Source organism: Strix uralensis, chromosome 4 (genome assembly GCF_047716275.1).
Source record: "Strix uralensis isolate ZFMK-TIS-50842 chromosome 4, bStrUra1, whole genome shotgun sequence".
Classification (NCBI taxonomy): Eukaryota; Metazoa; Chordata; class Aves; order Strigiformes; family Strigidae; genus Strix; species Strix uralensis.
In genome coordinates this window covers 44,907,152-44,928,246 of record NC_133975.1, presented here as the reverse complement: position 1 = coordinate 44,928,246, position 21,095 = coordinate 44,907,152, and the positions used below count along the sequence as shown (strand labels likewise).

The 21,095-nt window shown below is 37.6% G+C and overlaps 1 protein-coding gene across 13 annotated transcripts in view; it reads left to right on the top strand.

The window, feature by feature from the left end:
* The window catches only part of KLHL2 (kelch like family member 2), a 62,731-nt gene that overhangs the window by 2,414 nt on the left and 39,222 nt on the right, over positions 1-21,095 (top strand). For 2 of the 13 annotated variants that reach the window (XM_074866534.1, XM_074866536.1), the window contains exons 1-4: positions 410-648; positions 762-887; positions 5,338-5,444; positions 10,008-10,129. In XM_074866534.1, the coding sequence (XP_074722635.1) occupies positions 491-648; positions 762-887; positions 5,338-5,444; positions 10,008-10,129 (513 nt within the window). In that variant the 5' untranslated portion in view covers positions 410-490. Of the gene's footprint in view, positions 1-409; positions 649-761; positions 888-4,675; positions 4,749-5,337; positions 5,445-7,145; positions 7,265-10,007; positions 10,130-11,739; positions 11,783-19,857; positions 19,883-21,095 lie in introns of those variants that run through there. The other 11 variants (XM_074866533.1, XM_074866532.1, XM_074866542.1 and 8 more) reach the window with 10 other exon arrangements.

The following is a 21,095-nucleotide window of genomic DNA, read 5'->3' as shown; positions in this document are numbered from 1 at the left end:
GCAGAAGTTAGTGTCTGTAGAATTTGGGTATTTCTTATAGAAAGAGATAATTGTAGATAGAGCTAATGATTTTTCACACTACAAAGTTGTTCTCTTGCTATTTTGGGTGGGTTTTTGAGAGTAAGAAAAATTAAGAGGTTGGTCACTTTTGCTTTTCAAAACACTGAGTGGATCTGCAAAACTACCTAGTTTTTTCTCATACTCACCTATGTCTCATGCTGCTGCTGGGGAAAGCCTGGACAATTACAGTAGTCATCATGTGGTCTTCCTGTCAGAGATGAACTGGGAACTGCATGAGCCAAGAAGGGAGGTCCTGCTGGACGGGCAGAGAGTGGCTCTTGTCTTGCAGGTGGTGAAGACATTGAGAGACCAGGGTGATGGATGCTGAGTTCTGCCATCGATCTGTACAGGCACCGGGCTAAAAGTTCCCGAACCTCTACTTCTCCCGTCACTTCAGGACTTACTGGAAATATTCTAGGGGATCATCTTCATGTTTTCCTTACTGGAGATTATTGTTAGCCCTGAGTGCCTCTGTCAACCTCACTGGTGTTGGTCACTAACTTACTGCTTCCTTGGGAATTCTACCTACTCCTCCACACTGTTGGTAATGGAGAAGCCAAAATTGCCTGGAGTGAAGAATAAGTCGAGGTGCAAATCTTCTCTTCCTTCCCAAGCTGAAGATGGGGAAAATAAGAGTGACAGAACTGGAGATTAGACAGAAAAATTAACTCTCTTCCTTTTTTTTTTCTCTTGCTTTCCAGATGTACCAAACTTTGCCATCAGAAGCCCTTGGATCTGAAAGATGATAACACCGAAATTCACTGTCCTGTTACAGTAAATCCATGGCACATGAAGAAAGCTTTTAAAGTTATGAATGAATTAAGAAGGTATTACTTCACTGTGTACATCTGCCTGGAGTTCATAATATGTTTTCACTTTCATTTGCATTTATTAAGTTGTTAATAATAGTTTGTGTATTAAGAACATGCAATTCCAGAAGTGTAGCTGATGCAAAGGATTAAATATCCAGTGAAGTGATAGCTGAATGTTAGTTATGTGATGATAGCTGCAATGTGTGCAGTATGTTTTTGCCCCTCATAAGTTAATCAAAAGTAGGTTTATGAGACTTGAAAAACACTTAGGGGTTGTATTTAAGGAGTTACAGTTACTGATCCTGCCTTTTATAGAGTTGATCCTGGATAGATGAAAAGTAACTCTTTAGTTGAGCTTAAGGCTCTTTGTATGCCTGTTGTTGATTTTTTTTTTTTTTTTTTTTTGTTGTGGTAGGCTGCAAACTGGAAAGATGTTAAAATTTTCTAGTCTGGAGACATAGGTCACAGTCTAACAAATGTAAACCAACTGATAGTATGCTTTCTTTACTTAGTTATATTTCTCTTGCCCACGGGGAGAAATTGATTAATTTCAAAATCAAATATTCAAAGTCACTTTTCTCAGTAAAGTTCTGTAAAACCTTGAGTGATACTACCATCAGTTCAGCAAAACTGAGAGACTGGTGCTGATGCCTTTCTTAGCACCCATAGTGATTTATTTTCTACATAAGAGTAGGTGAGATGGTGTTGAAAACTGTGACAGCTGGTAATTAGAGCTCACAACTGAGCTCTGGTAATTAGGACTCGTAACTATCACTGACAGTAATTCAGTTTTATAACTAACAGCAACGATGGAGAAATTAAATAAATAAACCACTTCTGTAGCATAGACAATACCAGAGGGTGTGAAAATCCTGTAGTCCTTTGTTATTTCCCATATAAGATTAAAAACTGGAGAGGCTTTACCTGAAAAAAAGACAGCAACTGATACCTATTAAAATATGCCTCTGCCTTTGATCTTTGCTGTTCTGTATGGGTAAATCTTGAATACTATGGTAGATACTGTGATCAGATCAATGCATTTATCTGGCTGTGACAGTTTGTACTGTACTGGAATGCTGGAGAAAATCATATGCTGACTATAAATGACTTAAAACCAGCTCAAAGTCTTCCATAGTCTGAGAACAATGGGATAAGAGCAGAGACTATTTTTCTAGTATGTTAACAGCCTAGTTATCTTATCCTGGAAGGACTGATACTTGTTGCTTCACCTTACTTACGTCCTTGGCTTTTTCAAGGATCCTGGTAACCAGATTCTGTGTTGCATGGAGTGTAATAGAGCCTAGCTAGAGCCAGTAGCCATGACTTCTGAAGGATGAGCAAGAGTTCAGATGAAGAAACAGTTTCCCACAATGAATCTTACAACAGTTTCAGAAGTCAGAAACGTTAACTTGCATTTTCTTGTGTTGCCGGTAAAAGAGATGTGGTCTTCCAGAGTGCATTGTTGAAGGCTGTGGATTATTTTCAGAATATACTTTAGTTTCCATGGTTACTTAAATTTGAATTGCTGTAGAAGCAATTTCTTACATGTATAAATAGTTAAAGTTGGAACAGGAGCAGTTCTATGCAAACCTTAACTGTAGTTCTTATTAAATAAGGTAGTTGATGCAGCAATGTTTACTGTTTAAGCTGGGTACAGCTTTTAAAATGGTAAGTGCTAATTAGATAAGATTATAAACATTAATATTTGCATTTATTTGTTTGAAATAATAAACTGAAATATTTTAGAAATGTTTCAGACTTCATTACTCTAAATGAAGACCTAACATTAGTCAAGTAAATGATATTTTTGATTTTATTTGACTACATTTTTAAAGTGGTTTCTGTCTCAGTTCTTTTCATTAGTAGCACAAGCAGGTGTTTGCCAGAGGCAAATATACTCTCTAGAAAGTGGATAACTAGTGAAGAAATCATCTACTTAAGCATCTAAAATACATTTATTTTGGAGTGCTCAAGTGTGAGCCCAGAAATGGGCTGCTGTCAAGTTGCCTGGTTCTATTAGCTCATAAGAGGGTTTTTCTGTGCCTTGTAATTTTGACAAATTTGAGTAATTTTGTCCTTGGTAGTTTTTGTCATTTCATTACTCACCATCACCTCAACACTGAGTCAGAGAGATCATTAGGATAGCTAATTAGTTCTTGACATATGAAGAAATTACCCTCTGATGCCTATCTTTCTTCTTCATTATAATTTGCTTTTATCACAATGGAATTTGACCTTACCTATATTTGTTAAAATCCTCATTCTTACAAATGAGACTTTAATAAATTCTTTTGAAGATGTGGGTAATGACCTTTCTCTATATAAACCAATGAAGAATAACCTGCAAGCTGGTGAACAGTTACTGTTCTTAAATCTATACTTTTTTGCCCCCCCAGTTTTCTCATTTCCTTTACCAAGATGGTGTACCCCCCATGGCTCTGTTCATTCAGTCACTGTATACAAGCAAATTAGTACAATAATGTGTACTTCAGAATGCCAGCTTTTCTAAAATAAATTGTTCTGTCCTCAAGAAATAAAGGTGCTGAGTTCCTGTGGAAGCCACAGGATGCTTGTGGCAGAGTACATGAATAAGTTTATAAGCTTGTTTATTTAGTAGTTTATTTAGCTTGTCAGCTTTGTAGTAATGCAGAGCATGTTCATTCACCTAATGCAGTTCCAGACTAGAGATACATCTGGACTACCTCTAAGTTACTATGTCTATATATGCGTAATGTAATTAATTATCTGGAGTTCCGCATCGATGTAATCCTGTTGCTTCTGGCTTCATTGTTATCTTTGGTATTTCTGTGCAGCTAAGTATAAAATCTTTTGCTCATGTTGTCAGGGTAAGTGCAGGTGTCTGAAAAAGATGAGTATCTGATGACCTCTTATGTGCAGCTTTCTGTTTCACTTTTTGTATAATAAATGTAATGGTTGTTTTCAAGCTCCTCTGAATTGTGTGTTTCATCTGGATATGGTCATTACCTTACACATCTTTTTTGATAATAGCCATATTGCAGGCAAAACTTAGGAGATTTAGATAGTTGCTGTAGGTATTAAGAGCTGAAAGGGGGAAACCATTCTAATGCCAGGATTGCAACATGGCCCCAAAGGTTAGTTGTGGCCACCAAAATTTTTGGTGTGTGACCTCCATGAGGCCATCTTACTGGAGGTTGCGCTCAAAGAAATTGGAGTATTTGCAGAGTTTGAGAGATTGTGGAGTTTTCTTTGGACTGAGGTGAATATCTGAGCAGTTTGACTGAGAGCTCTCGCTCTGTCAGAGCAAAATGGAACTGCTCACCCCCAGTCTTTGCTACAGCTCTGTGCGATAGTTGCAAACTATCAGAAAGTCTGCACTCTAACTGCAGTAGATATTCAGGAAAGGTAAAAATTTATCTTTTCAAAAGTACTGAGACTAGAGATCACTGGATTGATGTACAGCTCTAGCTCCGACCCTAAGGAGTATATTCTGTTAAATTGTACTTTCCCCTCTTCCCTTTGTTGCCCTGGTTCTGAGTTTTATGGATTGTATGCTACTTCTACAGGGACAGAAGAAGGAAATAAAAGGCAACTGTGGCTGTTTAGATACTGGGAAATTGCAGCCTTTTGGTGCTGTGGTGTGTTTGTTGGGTTTTTTGTTGTTTTTTTTTCCCCCCCTCCTCTTTCCATCTAGAAAATTGGATTATAAAGAGTACGTGGTGTGGTGGGTTTAACTGGAAGAGGTATATCCAATAGCTGTAAACTGCATTGGAAACATCTGTATTAGGAATGATTATAAATGAGATGTTATTTTATTGCAACAGAAGATGGAGGAAATACGTATTACAGTCGCAAAGGACAGGAATGCAAATGGATGTAATGAAGATAAAACATCAGGCAAGATATGAAGTTAACCATAATAAATTCTAAACTGGTCAGAGTGGAAAAAATAATTGCTATTGTATGCATGGGCTGTGTATGAAAAATGCTTGGAAAACAGTAAATATAGAGATGGTTGAGTAGTGATTTTGAACAATTAAGTAGGCATGAGCTTCCAGTGTACTGTGACACAGGCATCACAACCGAAGTCTGGATTCTTTGTTATCTGTAAAGTCTTATTTCTTACCTCAATTTTTTAGTATTTGTGTATATCAAATTCTTTTTTTCTGTCACAGTTATTCAAAGAGGCGCAGACTTCTGGTGAGAAGGTTTATAAATTGGGCTAACGCAGATTTTGGTTATTCAATGCAGAAAACTTCTGTGCAAGAAGTCACAATTCAGTTGTTTGATTTTTAGAAAGTTCTGTGTACCCAAGCACCATCTGTAATCTGACTAATAGCCATGTGGTTGTGTAAAGCATTTAAAAACAGTGCTTTGTCTGCTGGCCTCTCTTGAGGGCATGGGAAAAGAAATTGTGTGTGATATTATATGCTTTTCTGTTGTAGTCCACTTATGTGAAATTGCCTTCTCTGATATTTCTAAATAGTCAAAACTTGCTGTGTGATGTGACGATAGTAGCTGAAGACATGGAAATTGCAGCGCATAGAGTTGTGCTAGCCGCCTGCAGCCCCTACTTCCATGCCATGTTTACAGGTACCAAATGTTTCAATACTTACTGTGTTCTAATCCAATCCAATTGTATAAAGCACAAAAATAAATTACTCTTGCTTTTTAGGATCTTGTTTAATTTTTAGATAAACCAATAGGAACATTTGGGTTTCTTAATGAATTATTTTTGCAGTGTAAGGACACACTGACAACTTACTCTTTGTTAGTATGATGAATGCTTTAAAAAGTCTCCTTCATTTAAACAAATTTGTGTAACTAAGCCAGGAATGGTAAAGTTGTTATACTCTTTAAGGCTCTAGTAATCTCCCTTGTCCAAAAGAAGGTTAAAATGACTTTCATGTGAATTTTGGAGTAAATTATGTCCTTTAACAATTACTGCTGCTATGTTCTTCAGACCCTGAGTACTCTAGGCTTTTAGTAGATATGAAAGCTGTCTGTGGCTTTGGCAGCCTGTAGCTGGAGTGTATGTTTTGGTGTTTTTAGGGTTATTCTCTGTGGCATGTGTACTCTGCATTATTACCTCAACTTCTGTGCAGGCTTGATTCTGCCTCTGCTCCCTCTGTGCTGGCCAAGTTACTGCTTTGCTGCTACAATAGGAATGCTGAGGGCTTGCAAGGCTAAAATAGGTTCAGGTTCACAGGAACCTCCAGCTGAATTCCTGTGCTGTAGGTTTAATTCCATAATCATTATAAATCACACCTAAACCATGTGGAATTCGGTGTCAAAGTGAGAATGCTACTAAATGCATGTTAAAATTAACTTCTGAAGTTTTGTCTTTCTCAAATCTCATGCCAGTTTGATAGTTAATGTTGACTGTCTGAAATTAAAAGAATTCTCTGCAACGTGGTGCGTCTGACTACCAGCTCAGGTGGAGGCAGAAATGTGACTCTTGGTCTGCCAGTATACAAGCAAATTGGAGTTTTAATACTTTTAATTGTGTGCAACTGGAAGATTGATGAAATTTGAAATACTGTTGTGTCCTGGGGAAGCAGCTGAATATTCTTGATTTTATATGCAAATATTCTGATACAACCAAAGCTAGAAATGGAGTCACTACTAGCAGCAACAATGCTTTAAAGTTGTGTGTAAAATTAAATATCTATTCCTCTAGTATTTCTTCAAGTTTGCATTTGTGGTCGAGACAAACATTCCATGTGACTGATAGATTCTTTCTTAATTTTTACTGCTGTCCTTAACGTTAGAATGAAAACAGCTGCTTCTACAGTTCTTTTCATCACCTTAGTAACAGAGAAACACAAGCCTCTTACATTAGTTCTGTATTAAAGATTAACTGTTGTTGACTGTCACACTGAAAATATTCTTTACTCAGAGTATAGTTTTATATTATGCTTTTTGTGTCTAAGACATTTCTGCTTGCCCTGACTACTCTTTCTTTCTGTGGAGAAGTTTATTACCCATTAGGAGTGCCAGTGCAGCAGTGTCTGTGGGCACTCTCCAGATGGAATTACTGAAGTCTTGGTTCTTTCCCTGCTTCAGTCCCTTTTAAAATTTTTTTGCTTATTTTATGTTTACAAATGTAGGTGGTCTTTGACCCCCCCAGTGGTATGGGAGGTGGGAAGGCTCACCTGAGTAATGGGTGGGAAGTGTTTAACCTGTACATCTATGGCAATGTTTGTGTAGTTGGTGAACCAAATTGGTGGGAGTTTAAATAGAATTCAGCTGTGGCTTCAAGAGTTATCAACAGATTTTATATTACTCTCATAGGTTGCTTTCAGCAAGGCCCAGCTGTGGTGTTGGTGCATTTCAGCCATTCCCCAGAGAAAAAAATCCTGAAGTTCATCATAATTGTTACCTCCATGAACCCTGCAATTTACACTTCTCAGGTGGATTTGTATTCTCATCTAGTAATCTGCAAGTTCAAACAAGCAAGTTTGTTCCCTTAACCAGCTACAACCAAATGGAAAAGTATCTTCCTCCATCCAGAGTAAAACAGTGACTGAAAAGACAGTAAAACCAAATTGCACATTTATGCTTCAGGGTTACTTCTTGACTAGAAATTAGAAGCTTATATTTAGACACATGTTTGTAGGTTACTTCCATCTTTCTCTGAGTCATTAGTTACTGACTGCTATGCAGGCCGGGATATGGCATTAACTGAGATCAAACCCTCTGCCTGGGGTTTTTTTCCTGTTTGCACTTGTAATGGTAGAAGTAGACGTATTGAATATCCATAAAGAAAAAGTTACTGCCTTTTAAAGTTACAAAATTTAGTAAGTTAGTAACAATTATCCTATAAAGGGGCAGGGGGTGGGGGGAAAGATGAAACATCTGGGACTGTGTTACTAGGGATAATCCTTCTGTATACAGTGGAATCCTTTAGAAAAAGTGTACTGTGATCTGAATTAAATACACTTAAATGTTTAGAGGAAAGGATTATAAAACATCCGTTAAGGGACACTTCACTGGCTGTAGGACCTAGCTTGGGACAAGGGTGGCCTGAGTTTAATTTTATCTTCTGTGATGCCAGTTATCCTTAGAGAATTACCTGCTCTCTTCCATTCTCCATTTGTAAAATTCTGCTTTAAAAAAATAAAGAAAAGGAAAAAAGAAAAGCCTTCCTTACATTACTTTGTGAGGAACCATAAGCTTTTTAGATAGCTTTTTAGTAAGTTCAACTCAATTAGTGCTCTGCTTGGGAGGTTGGATCAGCTCAGTGCTTTCCTTTCTGTTCACAATATGCTTTCCTGTCACTAACAACTCTGTGGAGATAGGGTAGTGCCCCTTCCCAGTCATAAATCGAATGCTTCCACAGGTTAAAGTCTGAACTGAGACTGCCTAGTGAGTGAGTCTATGGTTTCCTGCATACGATCTGTCAAACAAGTCTGGGTCACGAGAGGACTGATCTAGAATCATAGTAAGACTACATGTCTGTTTAGCATGAAAGGTAGAAGCAAGTCTTTGTTTTGGGGTTTTTTTTGGGTGTATATTCTGGGCTCTGTTGTTAAACAGAGAAGGTGCCTATCCATGGCTCTAGAAGCCTTGACACAAAATCTGAAAACAAACCTAATGTGCTTGCAGAATATGAAACTCTGCTCTCCCACACACACAATTTTCCCAGAGGACCACCTCCACAGCAGCTTGCATAATAAATAACTTGCAGCATACATGCTCTGACGATCAATAGGTTTAATCTGTGTCAAACTAGCAGTAGAAACTTGGAATACCGGGCCCTGCAGAGAACACACTGCAATCATCCTTCAAAGGTGTAGGGAAATGTTTCAGAAGAGCAGGTAAAAAGAGAAAGTTCTGTGGGGGCTGGATTTTGCTGGTTTTGATGTGGTTCTTCATCAGTGCTTTCTAGAATGCTAGCAACCTGTGCTGCCATTAAGTAGTAGCATGTTGCTGTAGACAGTCTTCTGCACTTCCTATCACTCAAAGGGTTGATTTAAAGTGCCATTCCTCACCCTTCAGCTCAAAAAAGGCATGAATAATAGTAACAAATTTCCTAGTGATGATCCCTCTGCCAAAAGCGCTGAGTAAAATGCACTTTTTTGGCACCAACCCTAGAGACCACGGGATAACAAACAATGAAAATGTGTATGTACTTCATAAGGAAATACTGTCAATGGTCAGCATCATCTTGTTCAATTCCCCATCCTGTCGTCTTCTCTTGTATACATTAAATTTGTTACCTCATCAATACCCTTATCTCTAGATGCCTAGGGGAAAGAAATAAGGATACATTCCATATAAAAGAATAAGAAAGTGATGTATCCAGAGACTGGGATATACTCTTCCGAAGTCAACGTTTGTATATCTACCAACATAACTGTTGTAGTTCATATTTCATTTCCCAGTGCAAGTCAATGCAAAAAGGGTTAAAGGTCTGAGATGACTAGACGTGTGGTTGGTAGTTATGGAGAAGGTTATAATCATTACTTCAAAATGTATCTTTGGACAATTATTTCATGTATAAACAAAATGATACATTTTGAGAAACATATTTTAGAAGGGGGAAGCTATTTTGCAGGCCTTCCTGTGAAGATTGGTTGTGGCATATGGCCAATATGTCAGCCTCCACAAAATGAGATCCAACATTTTCCCTTGCTTACCATTTTATCTTAGCTTGAGTTTTAACTGTTAAATCAGATCTGTAACAGAGCTGAAATTGCTAAGGGAATAATAAGTAGGCAAGCAAAGAAATATGTATGTAAATTCTTCTGTGGGGATATAATTTTTCTTATTTAAATAAAATTACTCCAGGCCGCATTTGGTATGCTTCTTTGTTTAAGAAGTTAATAAAGCTAGAGTATTTTAATAGCTTGCTTTGCCAGCAAAATGTTTCTGTATGCATTTAAAAAGTGTTATTTGGGACTGATAACTATTTTCCTGATACTGTACACTGAAGAAAATAGGTCACCTGCAGTAAAAGTATTAACCCAGGTAGCATTTGCATGATGGTAACAACAAAGTCTGCATTTTTCATTGGAGGGAGGAAGGAAAGAAATTGAGTTGTGATAGTAAAACAACTTTAATAATAACTGATCATACACAAAGTTTTGCAGTTATTAAACTTCTACATTTGTGGTGTATTTCTATTTTACTTGACTAAAACTGTATTTGTAGGTGAGATGAGTGAAAGCCGAGCAAAGAGAGTTCGAATAAAGGAAGTCGATGGCTGGACTCTAAGGATGCTTATTGATTATATTTACACTGCTGAAATTCAAGTTACAGAAGAAAATGTGCAGGTAAGAGTGAGAATATTTTCTGCAACGAAAGAGATCTAATGTGCAGAGACATTTATTTTGTCAGTGTGATTCAACTCCAACATGGAAAATCTCATCTGCAAACTGGAATTTTTTCAGACCTTGTGCTTACAAAGCAAGTAGTCATGCTGTTTAAATTCTAGGTCAAATTCAAAGACTAGTGGAGTAAATTAAGAGTCAGTTGACTTTAATGGGCTTTGCAACCAAATCTTACGTAATACAATGAAATAGATGGTCTGCTCTGACTAAAATTAATGCTGTCAGCCACCTCTGTACCACCCCCTCTCTGATACTTCAGTGTAATTTACATAAACAAAGTGGATTTGCTCCTAAATGAGAAACCATGTTCTCCAGTTAAGCTGTTCTGTTTGTTTTAATATTTTTTTTTTTTTCTGTTAGCCGGCAGAATAAAACACTTTCTCCTACTCAGTCTCTGTACCTTGCCAGTGGCCAGTTGTGCAGAAATTTTTAGCTACTGCTGTTTTTTTTTTCTCAAATCAACCAATATCTAGCATGAAGGTTCTGCCCATCCCACACATCTAATCAGTTTTTCTAATCAGCTATACCTTAAGCTGAAACTTCAACAAGTTTAGAAAACATAGCTTCCTGCCCTTAATATTTTCTAACCACAAATCCTAAAGATGGACAGAGTAGATTTTCCTTTCGCTATCTTTTGAGATTTGTGGCAGATGTTTAGTAAGTTTAAAACTAGTTGCATAAGAGGTGATATATTTAATTTTCATGTTTTTCTTCTTGCTGCTATGCCCTTGTTTCTGCTATTGCCCAGTGCCAGATTACTAGGAGTTATTTCACTGCTTTTGCAGGGGACAAAACCGTGTTGCTGTATTTGGCATTGAAAATTTCCGTTGCAATTGTATATTCTGAAATCATTGCTTTTATCGGGCATTAGGCTGAAATTAATAGCTTTTTATTGGCTGCTGAATCCAATGGAGTCACTGCTAGTTTTAGCTATGCTTGATTGAAGGCCTAGAAATGAGAAGTATTGCCAGCTTGAAACAAAACATCCAGCTACTAAACCTTCCATAGTTTAGGTCATACCATAAGTCTTTTAATTCTGCAAGATTAATTTCTTGTCACCTACTTTTTAAGGAATTGTTTACTTCTGGTCTGATAATGGGTGTATGTAGTAAAAAACCTGACTGAAATTGTTTTATCTTGCCACTCTGCACAAATCTCTGTATCACTGTGGAAGACTCTGGGCAAAATTCAGAGGTGTTGAGATTCCCTCATAGACCTCTTTTTGCTTGATCATGTTGGCTTTTCATCCTTGAAGTAGAATATTCTGTCTTGCTGACACACCTTAATGACCTTAATCTTGTATTTTTGGTCCATAATATCAGACTGCACTTAATAGGCAGCCTGCTGTGTTTTGGCTGTAGGTGCTGCCTAGGAGGATGCATTTTAGCCCATTGTTGGCAATGCTGCCTCTTCTATGTTTAAAGGGGAGGAAAAGTCAGTGTTAGTTTCTTTCTCATGTAAGACTCGCTAAAGGCCAGAAATTTCCAGGTTTAAAGCTCCTGAGTCTGATAGGGCTTTCATTTTCACAGCTCCAGATTATCTGTCTGAAGATATGTCTGATGATGTTGGGGATGGTATTATAAATAATGTGGCCTGGTGAGTGATATTACAAGTTTGTGGTTACTTGAGTACTGAGAAGACAGTCAAGCTTTTAAGTGGATTTTGATTTATTGCCATATAGTCCCACTTTAATGTTGATACTGAATATACTTGTAATATGACTGGTAGTGAATGTAAAGCTATTCTTATCACTTTCATCCTTTTTGCATTTGCTAGATACGTAGTGTTTATTTGCATTAGGGCAGAACCAAACACTATGGATAAAAATGAATACACTGATGCAAGTTCTTTTCCTTAAGTTTGAAAGCCAAGGTGGAAACCTTGTTACTGTGAATTTCTGAAAACTTAAAAACCTAGCACAGACTGTCAGGCCTTAGTTAAAACTGTTCTCTCTGTAAATGTGTTGCATGCTCTTGAGATTAATTCTAGCTCTCAATTTCCTGTCTGCATGACAGGAATAAGTATTGCTCAGAGGTATTGTGGAATTTCAGTAGTGGTTAAGAATTTATCTTGTAGGAATACAGAACCATGAAAACCTAAGATGCTGTGTGGTATTGTCTCTCAACTTGTTTATATTTATGCAAATGTGCTAAACTGGAGCTTCAGTTTCTAGGTAGCTGGTTATGATTCTTACTCTGATACCCTTCATGAGATTTCAAGCACGTTATTCTGTCTCATCAGGTTATACATAGTAAGAATAGGTATTGAATTAATTTCTAATACGTGATACTATGTTTTAAAAGGGTGTGAGCACTTCATGTTTAGGTAATGTAGAATTGCTAAGTACTCTTTGGTATTAAAATAGCTATAGTGTATATTTATGAAAACTAAATATAAATGAATACTTAATGGATAGCCAAGCTCCCTGGTCTTTCTCGAGGGGCAGGTTAACTATGAGCTGCTTCTGTTAGTATCTTACTTGATCTAGATGTGTACAGGAGACTGCTTCCTTACTGTGCCTTTGCAACTTCTGAGTAAGAACCATTCATTTCTACTCCACACTGTCATGTTCTCACTTGTATGTTTTTGGGTGGGTGGGGGACATAGAAAAGTCAGGTGTAATCAGTGATTGAGGAGAAAAACACATTCATTTAGTGCATAAACTATCAACATGGGAGGCCCTCAGCAATGGTTGTTATCACTACATTAGCAAAATACAAAAGAACATTTGTTGTTTTTTTCAGTTCTTTGGTTCAATAGGTTCCCGCCAGCCCCCAACAGTAAGATAGCTGGTATGTGAGTGTGTACATTCTTGGTTTTCTTCTAGTATTTGTCATTCGTTTAGAATGAGTTATTTTATCATTCATCTCTAATGGCATTCACTTCGCATAATGCTATACCAGTGGTTCTATTGTATTTATCTATTATGTCAAGTTTTCCTGTGTTCTCATCTCTCTGCTCTTTTTTTTTTTTTTCCAGAAATGAAATTAACTGTCAGGCTTAATGCAATATCACATTTTTCATGTTTTAAGAAGGGAACATCAAAGTTAATGTTTTCAGAAGGCAAATCAACTTCCTTGCACATCAAATTTTTTCAATTTCCATATAGGTATTAACTACACGCAGTGCACAATGTGGGAGAGTTAGTTACTATAAGAAGCTCATGCGTGAGTAACTCTCCCACACTATGCGTATGCATTTCAGCACGTATTTAGTCAGCTGTATACCTAGGGCCTCTGCTGAGCACAAATATATCGGAGAAGACATTCCTGCATTTATTTGTGGGCTGTGGATTTATTATGGGCTTTAGAGGTCAGCCTTATACTGGGTGAGTGGGATGTGATTCGGGTAAACATGGGATAAAGTTGGTTGTGTTCCATTTTGATTCCCTGTTGCATTTCTCTGTTCCTGTAGTTGTGCTGATGCAACTGTTTGCTGAACTGCTTTATAAACCAGATCACTGAGCTTCTTTAAAAAAAAACAACAACACAACACTCCTCCTCCCTTGGGCACTTTTTTTTTGAGTTATTCTTAACTTGGATCACTTCAAGGATCTGGTTTATAACATGAACCTGCCAGTGGTTGTGTTCACACAATACTTTGGGTTAGTGTACTGAAATGTGGGAACAGACACCTGTGTTGGCAGTGAACATTTCCCTGCTGCCTGGGGAAACTTTGGACCTACCGATGAACATGCTATCTTGGTTTTGATCAAGAAGTGTGCACGAGAAACAGCAGAAGAGGAAAATCACAAATAATGGTATTTTTACAAAGCTGTCCTGGCACATTTTTCCCTTTCAAGAGTCCAAAATCCTGAAGAAGATCCTTCTTAATATGTATAATTTTTTGTGTTCATTTTCTGAAATTATTCAAGAACAATGTTTGCATAGTAATAAGCATATTATAAACGCATGAACACACAATATGTATGTATCTTTCCTTTGTAACTCTTGCTGTTCATGCAGATTGCCATCTAAAGTATAACAGACACTCTTCTATTTGTATGGTGTCATGGGGTGTGGGCATAAGAGTTGACAGCACATTTGATTTGAGGTGCTGTCAAAACAAGGTCCAAAAAAAGCAACTCATTTCCGTAAGAAATCCTCAAAAAATTAAGATTCTCATGTTGCCCACTTTCTACTAAAGCAGTCATTCTACAGTATGGTTGAACTGGTTGAACAACTTTGCAGGGTTGTTGAGTCCTGAAAAGCCCTCTAGCTTGGAAATGAGCAGACACCTCACACCAAAACCCAGAGAAGTCCCACTGCTTATGAAAACAGATGTGTGTGCTTTTCAGGATGGTCAGCTTCTGAATTTTGTGGCATGACCCAAAAACAGTTGGATAGGCAGGACTGAGGATATGTTAAAGGAGCACAAAGGGAGAAGGAATGGGAGGTTACAGGGAATACCATAAAAGATAATTGCCGTTGAACTCTGTAAAGTGAAACAGTGACTGAATGTATCTAGTCTTGCCAGTCCACAGTTAATCTAACAGTGGAAACTTTATAACAATCCCCATGTAGTTTGTTCCAGTTGCTTTAATAGTTTTTCTAGTTAAAAAGATAGTATCTGACTTAAATCTTCCTTGGTCTCTGTAGACCAATTTCTGGTACTTCCTCTGCTGTCTTGTAAACCAACTTGTTGCTAGTTTTGCTGTAACAGTCATATGTATTGAAAGACTGTTCTCATTCACATAACTTTTTTTCTTTAGACAGAACATCATAGACTTTTCTTTGGAGGCAATGCTTTCTAAATGTTTTTACCATTCTTCTTGCTCTTCTAGACACTTCCCATTTCACCTGTATACACATTTTTAACATGCAGTAGCCAAAATTGGATCCAGTAGTCCATTGAGGTCTTATTAATGCAGGCTAGAGTGAAATTATTATCCTGTGAGTAAATACAAGGTTTGTTTATGTCATTGAGTAGGCTCTTTTTTCCAGCTTGTCAGACTTTATCCTCAAAAGTAGTATTTTGTGTATACAAGCTGGTGACTACACTAACAGTCTTTATATGAATTAGCAATGCTGTGATGTGTAAAGAGCATAAAGCATGTTTTTTGAAACTAGTTTGATTTTAGATACTTAACTTAGCACGTTTTTCAAGAGTTTCTAAAGCCTACCAATTATACCTTTGAACACTAAAGAGCATCTCTCTTCCCTTATTGGATCAAAAGATGCCCCTCACCTTTTAAAGGGGCATGTTCAGTTTTGTTTATGAACATAGGAAATTTTCTGGTTTAAATGGGCTAGACTCTTCTATTTTAGAACCAAAGGCTGACTGCCTTTTACAAATGTGTGATTGGGCATCGTAAGAGGAGAGAGTTCATTTCAGTACTTGAACAGAGATGTGCATTTTGTGTCCTGGAAGTAAGCCTGCTGCTGTGTAAGTGGGTGGAAGAGATAAAAGAAATATTTATTCAACTGAACTGAATGCTGTGAAGGTTTCACTGAATCTTATCATACAGTAGGTCCTGTTTAAACATAAAATTATATATATATTTTATATATAACTGCTTTGAGACAAAGTAATTCTGAAATTGCTTCCACAGGAACTTGGCTGTTCTCCTTCAGAGAGCTTATGAAAGAGATGCCTGGAAAAAAAATGCTACACTTGATTTAGGGACCTAAAAAGGGCAGGAAGGGAAGAAGTCTGATCTTGGTGTATTTGCAGATGTGCCTCTTCAGTTGCCTCTTCAGTCACCTCTTCTTTAAGGACTTTTTGATAATCAGGGAAAGTGAAACATCATAAGTGAAAGTATATCTTGAAAAGGGGAAGTGCTAGGTAGACTGGATCTAGGCAGTTACAGCCTTACTGGTTGTGATTAACACCTCATATGCCATCAAGAGACCAACAGATAATTAATATAGGTCCAGTACCTCCTTAGTTGTGCGCTCTACTGAAATGCAGGGCTCCTTAAGAAGAGTTTATCCTGAGTTAATGGCAATCACTGAATGGTTTTCAAATAGACTATTATACGCTAGACAGTGCAGTTTGGTGATGACAGTATGGGTAATGATAGCAATTTTTCTGGCTGGAAGCAGTCACGATCTTCTAGCAGATGTGGGTAACTTAATAAAACCATTACTGCTGTACTACACAGGTTAAATTCAGCATCCCTTAAGTTTGCAGGCTGGTTGTTGATAAAGGCCTTTTGTTTACTTTTATTTGCCTCTATTTACTGACCACAATTGCCTGGTTACAGCATGTAAAAATCATTCTTCAGAGAATACTTGTATTTCTCACTGAAGACTTCACTATGTTACTTATTAATTGAATATAATTTTGAGTTCGCAGATGTATGTTTTAAGCCAGTGGGTTCCCCCCACCTCCTAGTTCTTTGTACAGCTATCCTCTTGCATCTCCACAGTACCTGGACAGCCACTTCTTTCAAGTTTTTCATCTTGCTTTAGCTTCCAAAGTCTTTCTTGCAATGCATGGCCACTTGCATGTTTGGTGCTGGAGACAGAATATTGGGTCATGTGAGTATCCTTTTGAGCTGGTTTCTTGCTAAGCTCTGCATGCTGCTAAAGAAGAATGAAGTTAGGTCAGACAATACCAACACTACTGAAGATAAGTGATACTTCTTTCTTTTTTTTTCCCTTCTGGAGATCATTTTTTTGGAGTGAATGAGTTTAAGTTGTTACTCTTACTGTCCCTAAAAAAGTGGAGCAATATTGCACTGATTTCAGTGTCAATAGCTGCAGTGGATTTTTTTTTTAAATGAAAATAGCTTTGACTTTACATTAAAATTTATAAATACCATTGACAGCATCTTTAGAGCTGAAATCTGTGAATTTCTATTTCCTGTGATTTAAATTTAACTTGCCAGAAACTCTCAGTGAAGTATCCTGGTACAGCACATAGTTTTTTGGACAGACTGTTAGGCCAGATCTTCATGAAAACTGTACAGCTATTTTTCAAGCTGCTCATACAGTTTTATTTTTCTGAGCTGATACTGAATTCTGATACCCAAACAATCTCCTGTAAGCTTAACATTTTGGACAGATTTGGCTGATGACAATTGATACAGTTCCTCAAAAATGGATTTTCTCTACATAGAATGTTAGGTAACATGAAATGTTAAATTGTCATACTGCATAATTTTTCAGCACCATTCAAACAAAAATGGTCTTTGTACTGTGTTCTGATGCCTCAACTGGGCACAAATGAAATTTTGTTTTGATGTTTTGACCTGTTAAGACTTGATAATCATCTTCCATGCCACAACAACTTGTCATGCCTGCCCCTGCAGCAAGTACATGTGTCTCAAAATTTTTTTTTAGCTGAAGGGTCAAGTGTTAAACCATATACCTGGGCTCTTTTATTACTTCTGTGAGTTTCTGTAGGTAGAGGATAATTTGTCAAGATATGACTTTTACAAATGAGGTACAGGTACCTCATTTCTCATCAGGTAAAAGCAGGTTATGCAGTCACAGACTAAATTGTAAGCTGTGTTAATTTTTAGATGAAATACAGTTGTAAAAAATAAGTAATTAACACTGTTGTCTGTAACTGCTGCATTAAGTATTGGACCAGGCACTTAGAATCAGGGCTGAAATTCAGGAATGTCAATACAAATGTTTCTCCTCTGTCTTAAGAGTGCTGAGGCATTTGAAGACTATGTGGTGCTTCCCAGGATGCAGAGCCATGCAGCTTCACTGGTGATTCTCTTCACTGTGGTTCATGGGTTAAGTCCTTGCGAGAACATTTTGGGAAGACAGGAGGGAGAAAGGTTGAAAGACAGCTATATGTGTAGAGATCTTAAGGACAGAGGGTATCTCAGCTAATGCTTTTAACTTCCTAATTGATATGACAGTTTTAGTGTTCCTTTAACAATCTTTTATGTGATAATTCTTGTAAAATATTGGCAGACAACCCCTCCCTGCCTTTAATGTATGATGAGTAAGGTGCTAATTATTGAACCCTGAGGTGACAGGTTACAATCCTGCTTGTTTCTGAGGGAATTAAAATATTTGTCACGATCTTCGACTCCCTCATCTTCCATATACTTCACTAGTGGGTGTTTGCTGGACTCAGGTTGATCTTGAAACCATCGTATTTGCAGCATCATATTTCAGCTTATGATCACTTTTTACATGGCCTTCAAGGACACCTAAAACCTTCTGTCCATAAACTCATTTTTTTTGCTTTGCTAATAGGTTTCAGGCAACTGCACTAATTCATGAAAGCATTTTTCTTTACAAAAAGTCTTTTATGTAATAGAGCTGTTCAGTGTCAAAAGCTGTTGGTGGTTGGTGATCATATTTCCCTGACACAGATATTATTAAAGCTTTAGGAGGAGATGGAGTTCTTTATTGGATAGTCTTATGGACCTTTAAAAATAAACAAGTCTTTGATCTTTCTGCTCATCTCCATTATGGCTGCAGTGGCATAGCTACTAAATTCTGGAAGTTCTTGCAAATTCAGAGTCATTCAGGTTAAAATGTTTTATAAAACTGGCTCATCCTAATGACTTCATGATTAAAACTGAATTTAAAAAAAAATCAGTTAATCCTGATGTGTGTTGAAACCACTGTTTATATGGTAATCCAAACTTTCACTTTTATTCTTTTATGCCAGCACAGTTCTAATAACATTAGGGGCTTGCTGACACTGCAGAGAGGTACTTAAATCCAAGCTGACATGAGTTTCATTACAAACCCTATTCATAGAAACATGTTTAAGTCTTACTGGGCAAGAATTCAATGTTGGACTAAACAGCCTTATAGTATACTGCTTGATTGTGTGGTGAAAGAGTACCAGTGGAGTACCGCTGTGTTTTGCTGTGGTACGTATTTTATACATTAGGCCTCAAGCAACTATCTGGGTACCTCTTTTGACCCATTTTTTTTTTGTATTTGTGACAACAGCTTTGAGGATTTTAATAATGTGAGGGCACAACTAATATGTGGCTTAACTGGAGAAGAGTCAGTGGCACACTTGAATTTACAGGCATTGTGAAACATGTCAGGCAACAGTAAATGATCTGATTTTTTTCCAGTGGAATAATCCTACTACGCATTCTTCATTTACTTATACATGCCTGCCTGTCAGGAGAGTGAGTGTGGGAGGGAATGGAAAAGAGGAGTGTGATCTTTCTAAAGGCGTATTTTATTACCAATACAAACTTCATTAATTTGTGCTTTAGATGAGTAAGCTTCACATAAAAAAGCTGCTGACCAAAATACTAAGCAAACAACTTTGTGGTGAAGCTTAATATTTTGCTCTCTGTCAGTTTTTAAATGCATACTGAATAGTATGTATTTTTCTCTACTCTTTTTTTTTTTCCATAACATATCTTTTGTGACTTTAGCTATTGTGTGCGTGCAAAGTAGAAACTGCTTGAGTTTTGGGGCACGATATTATGTGCACTGCAGAAATGATACAGTTATTATATCGTCATTCCCCTTTCTATGTTTGTTTTTAAGACTGGGAAACTGGGGTTTTTGGTTTGGTTGAAAATGTATTCCAAAGCCTCACACCTGGCTGACAGATGTTTGATGCCCTAGTAAAGGATTTCCTTTTCTGCTTTGGCTTAGTTGGTGACACGTGACAGATGGAAATCACACTGTGTTTAACATGAGGAAAGTGTTAAGGGTTGCTGAATCTGGTAGCCTGATAACAGCAAGGTGGCTGCAGCTCCATGTCCTCAAGCTCCAGCTGGTCATGAGACTGAGCATGTATTTCCAGTAGGTATGTACACAATCACATGTATATGGCACACGTACACACGGTCAGCCACACAGATCAATGCTGACAGAAACACTCAGCTGTTGTCTCGATTCTGTCTTGAGCTGGGCTGTCTTCCTAAAAAGTCTCTTGGACATGTCTGTTCAACACCTTCTTTTGTATTGTGGTGCTAGACCTAGAGCAGATCATACCAAATTAAACCAAGCTGAATAAATACAATTCATACTTCTTCATTTAGGGATAAAATTCTTTCCTATTCTCTCCTCTTGGTTATAGATAGTATGATGAAGTTCCAGGAGGTAAGTAGCAAAAGGAGTTTGTAGAGAAGGCAACTGCTGTTTCTGTACAGCTGTAGCTTTGGTTAAGGCAGAGAGAAGAATGGTGGCAGGACCATCAGAACCAGGAGAAGCAGATGTTGCACAGATATGGCAACTACTCTTTCCTGAGGTGTTCACATTTTTATATTACTGCCTTTTTTTTTTTTCCTTTCTGAAGATATCTTGCTGCTGTTTGTCTCTGTCCTCCAAGTGATGCTTTATTCACATTTTGCTGGCATTTTCCAGCTAATGAATCTTTTATATAACATCCTGTTTTGCTATGGTCTTGCTGAATGTGAGATCCCAGAACTTTGTCCATAAAGAAAATTGGGTAGGCAGAAAGGTATGAGCCTTGAAAGAATGAGAAGATACCTGAATGGAAGTTTGAGCTGTTGTCCACCAGCTTGTAGTTGCTAAAGAGAAATACATAAGGGAGAAACAGAACTGAGAATGAGCACAAGAGATAAAGCTGAATCTAAAATATAGATCAAAAGGTAAGAGGAGTGAATTAAAATTGTCCTGAGGCTGTAAAAGACTATCTTGGACTATCAAATGCCAGTGTGTGTGGGAGGCAGAACGTCTTGAACTTCTGGAGAGAGACTGAGGTCTTACGAACTGAATCACAGATTTTTCTCTATCTCAAAATCTTTGTTCCTTCAGAAGATGTTTTGAGGGGGGTGGTGGTGGTAAAAACCACTAATTTCTGCTTATTTGGAAGAGAGACTTCTGGGCAAAGGCGGTGAAGAGGCTTGTAGCTTGGCTGTGTCAGCATGGTCTAAGCAAGAGCCAAGGAATGAATCAGAAACTCATGGAGGTGGTGATGGGGTAAGACAGAAGTGGGGTTGAGGCAGGAGTACATTATAGAAGAGATACTGATCTGTAATCCTGCATTTCAGAAG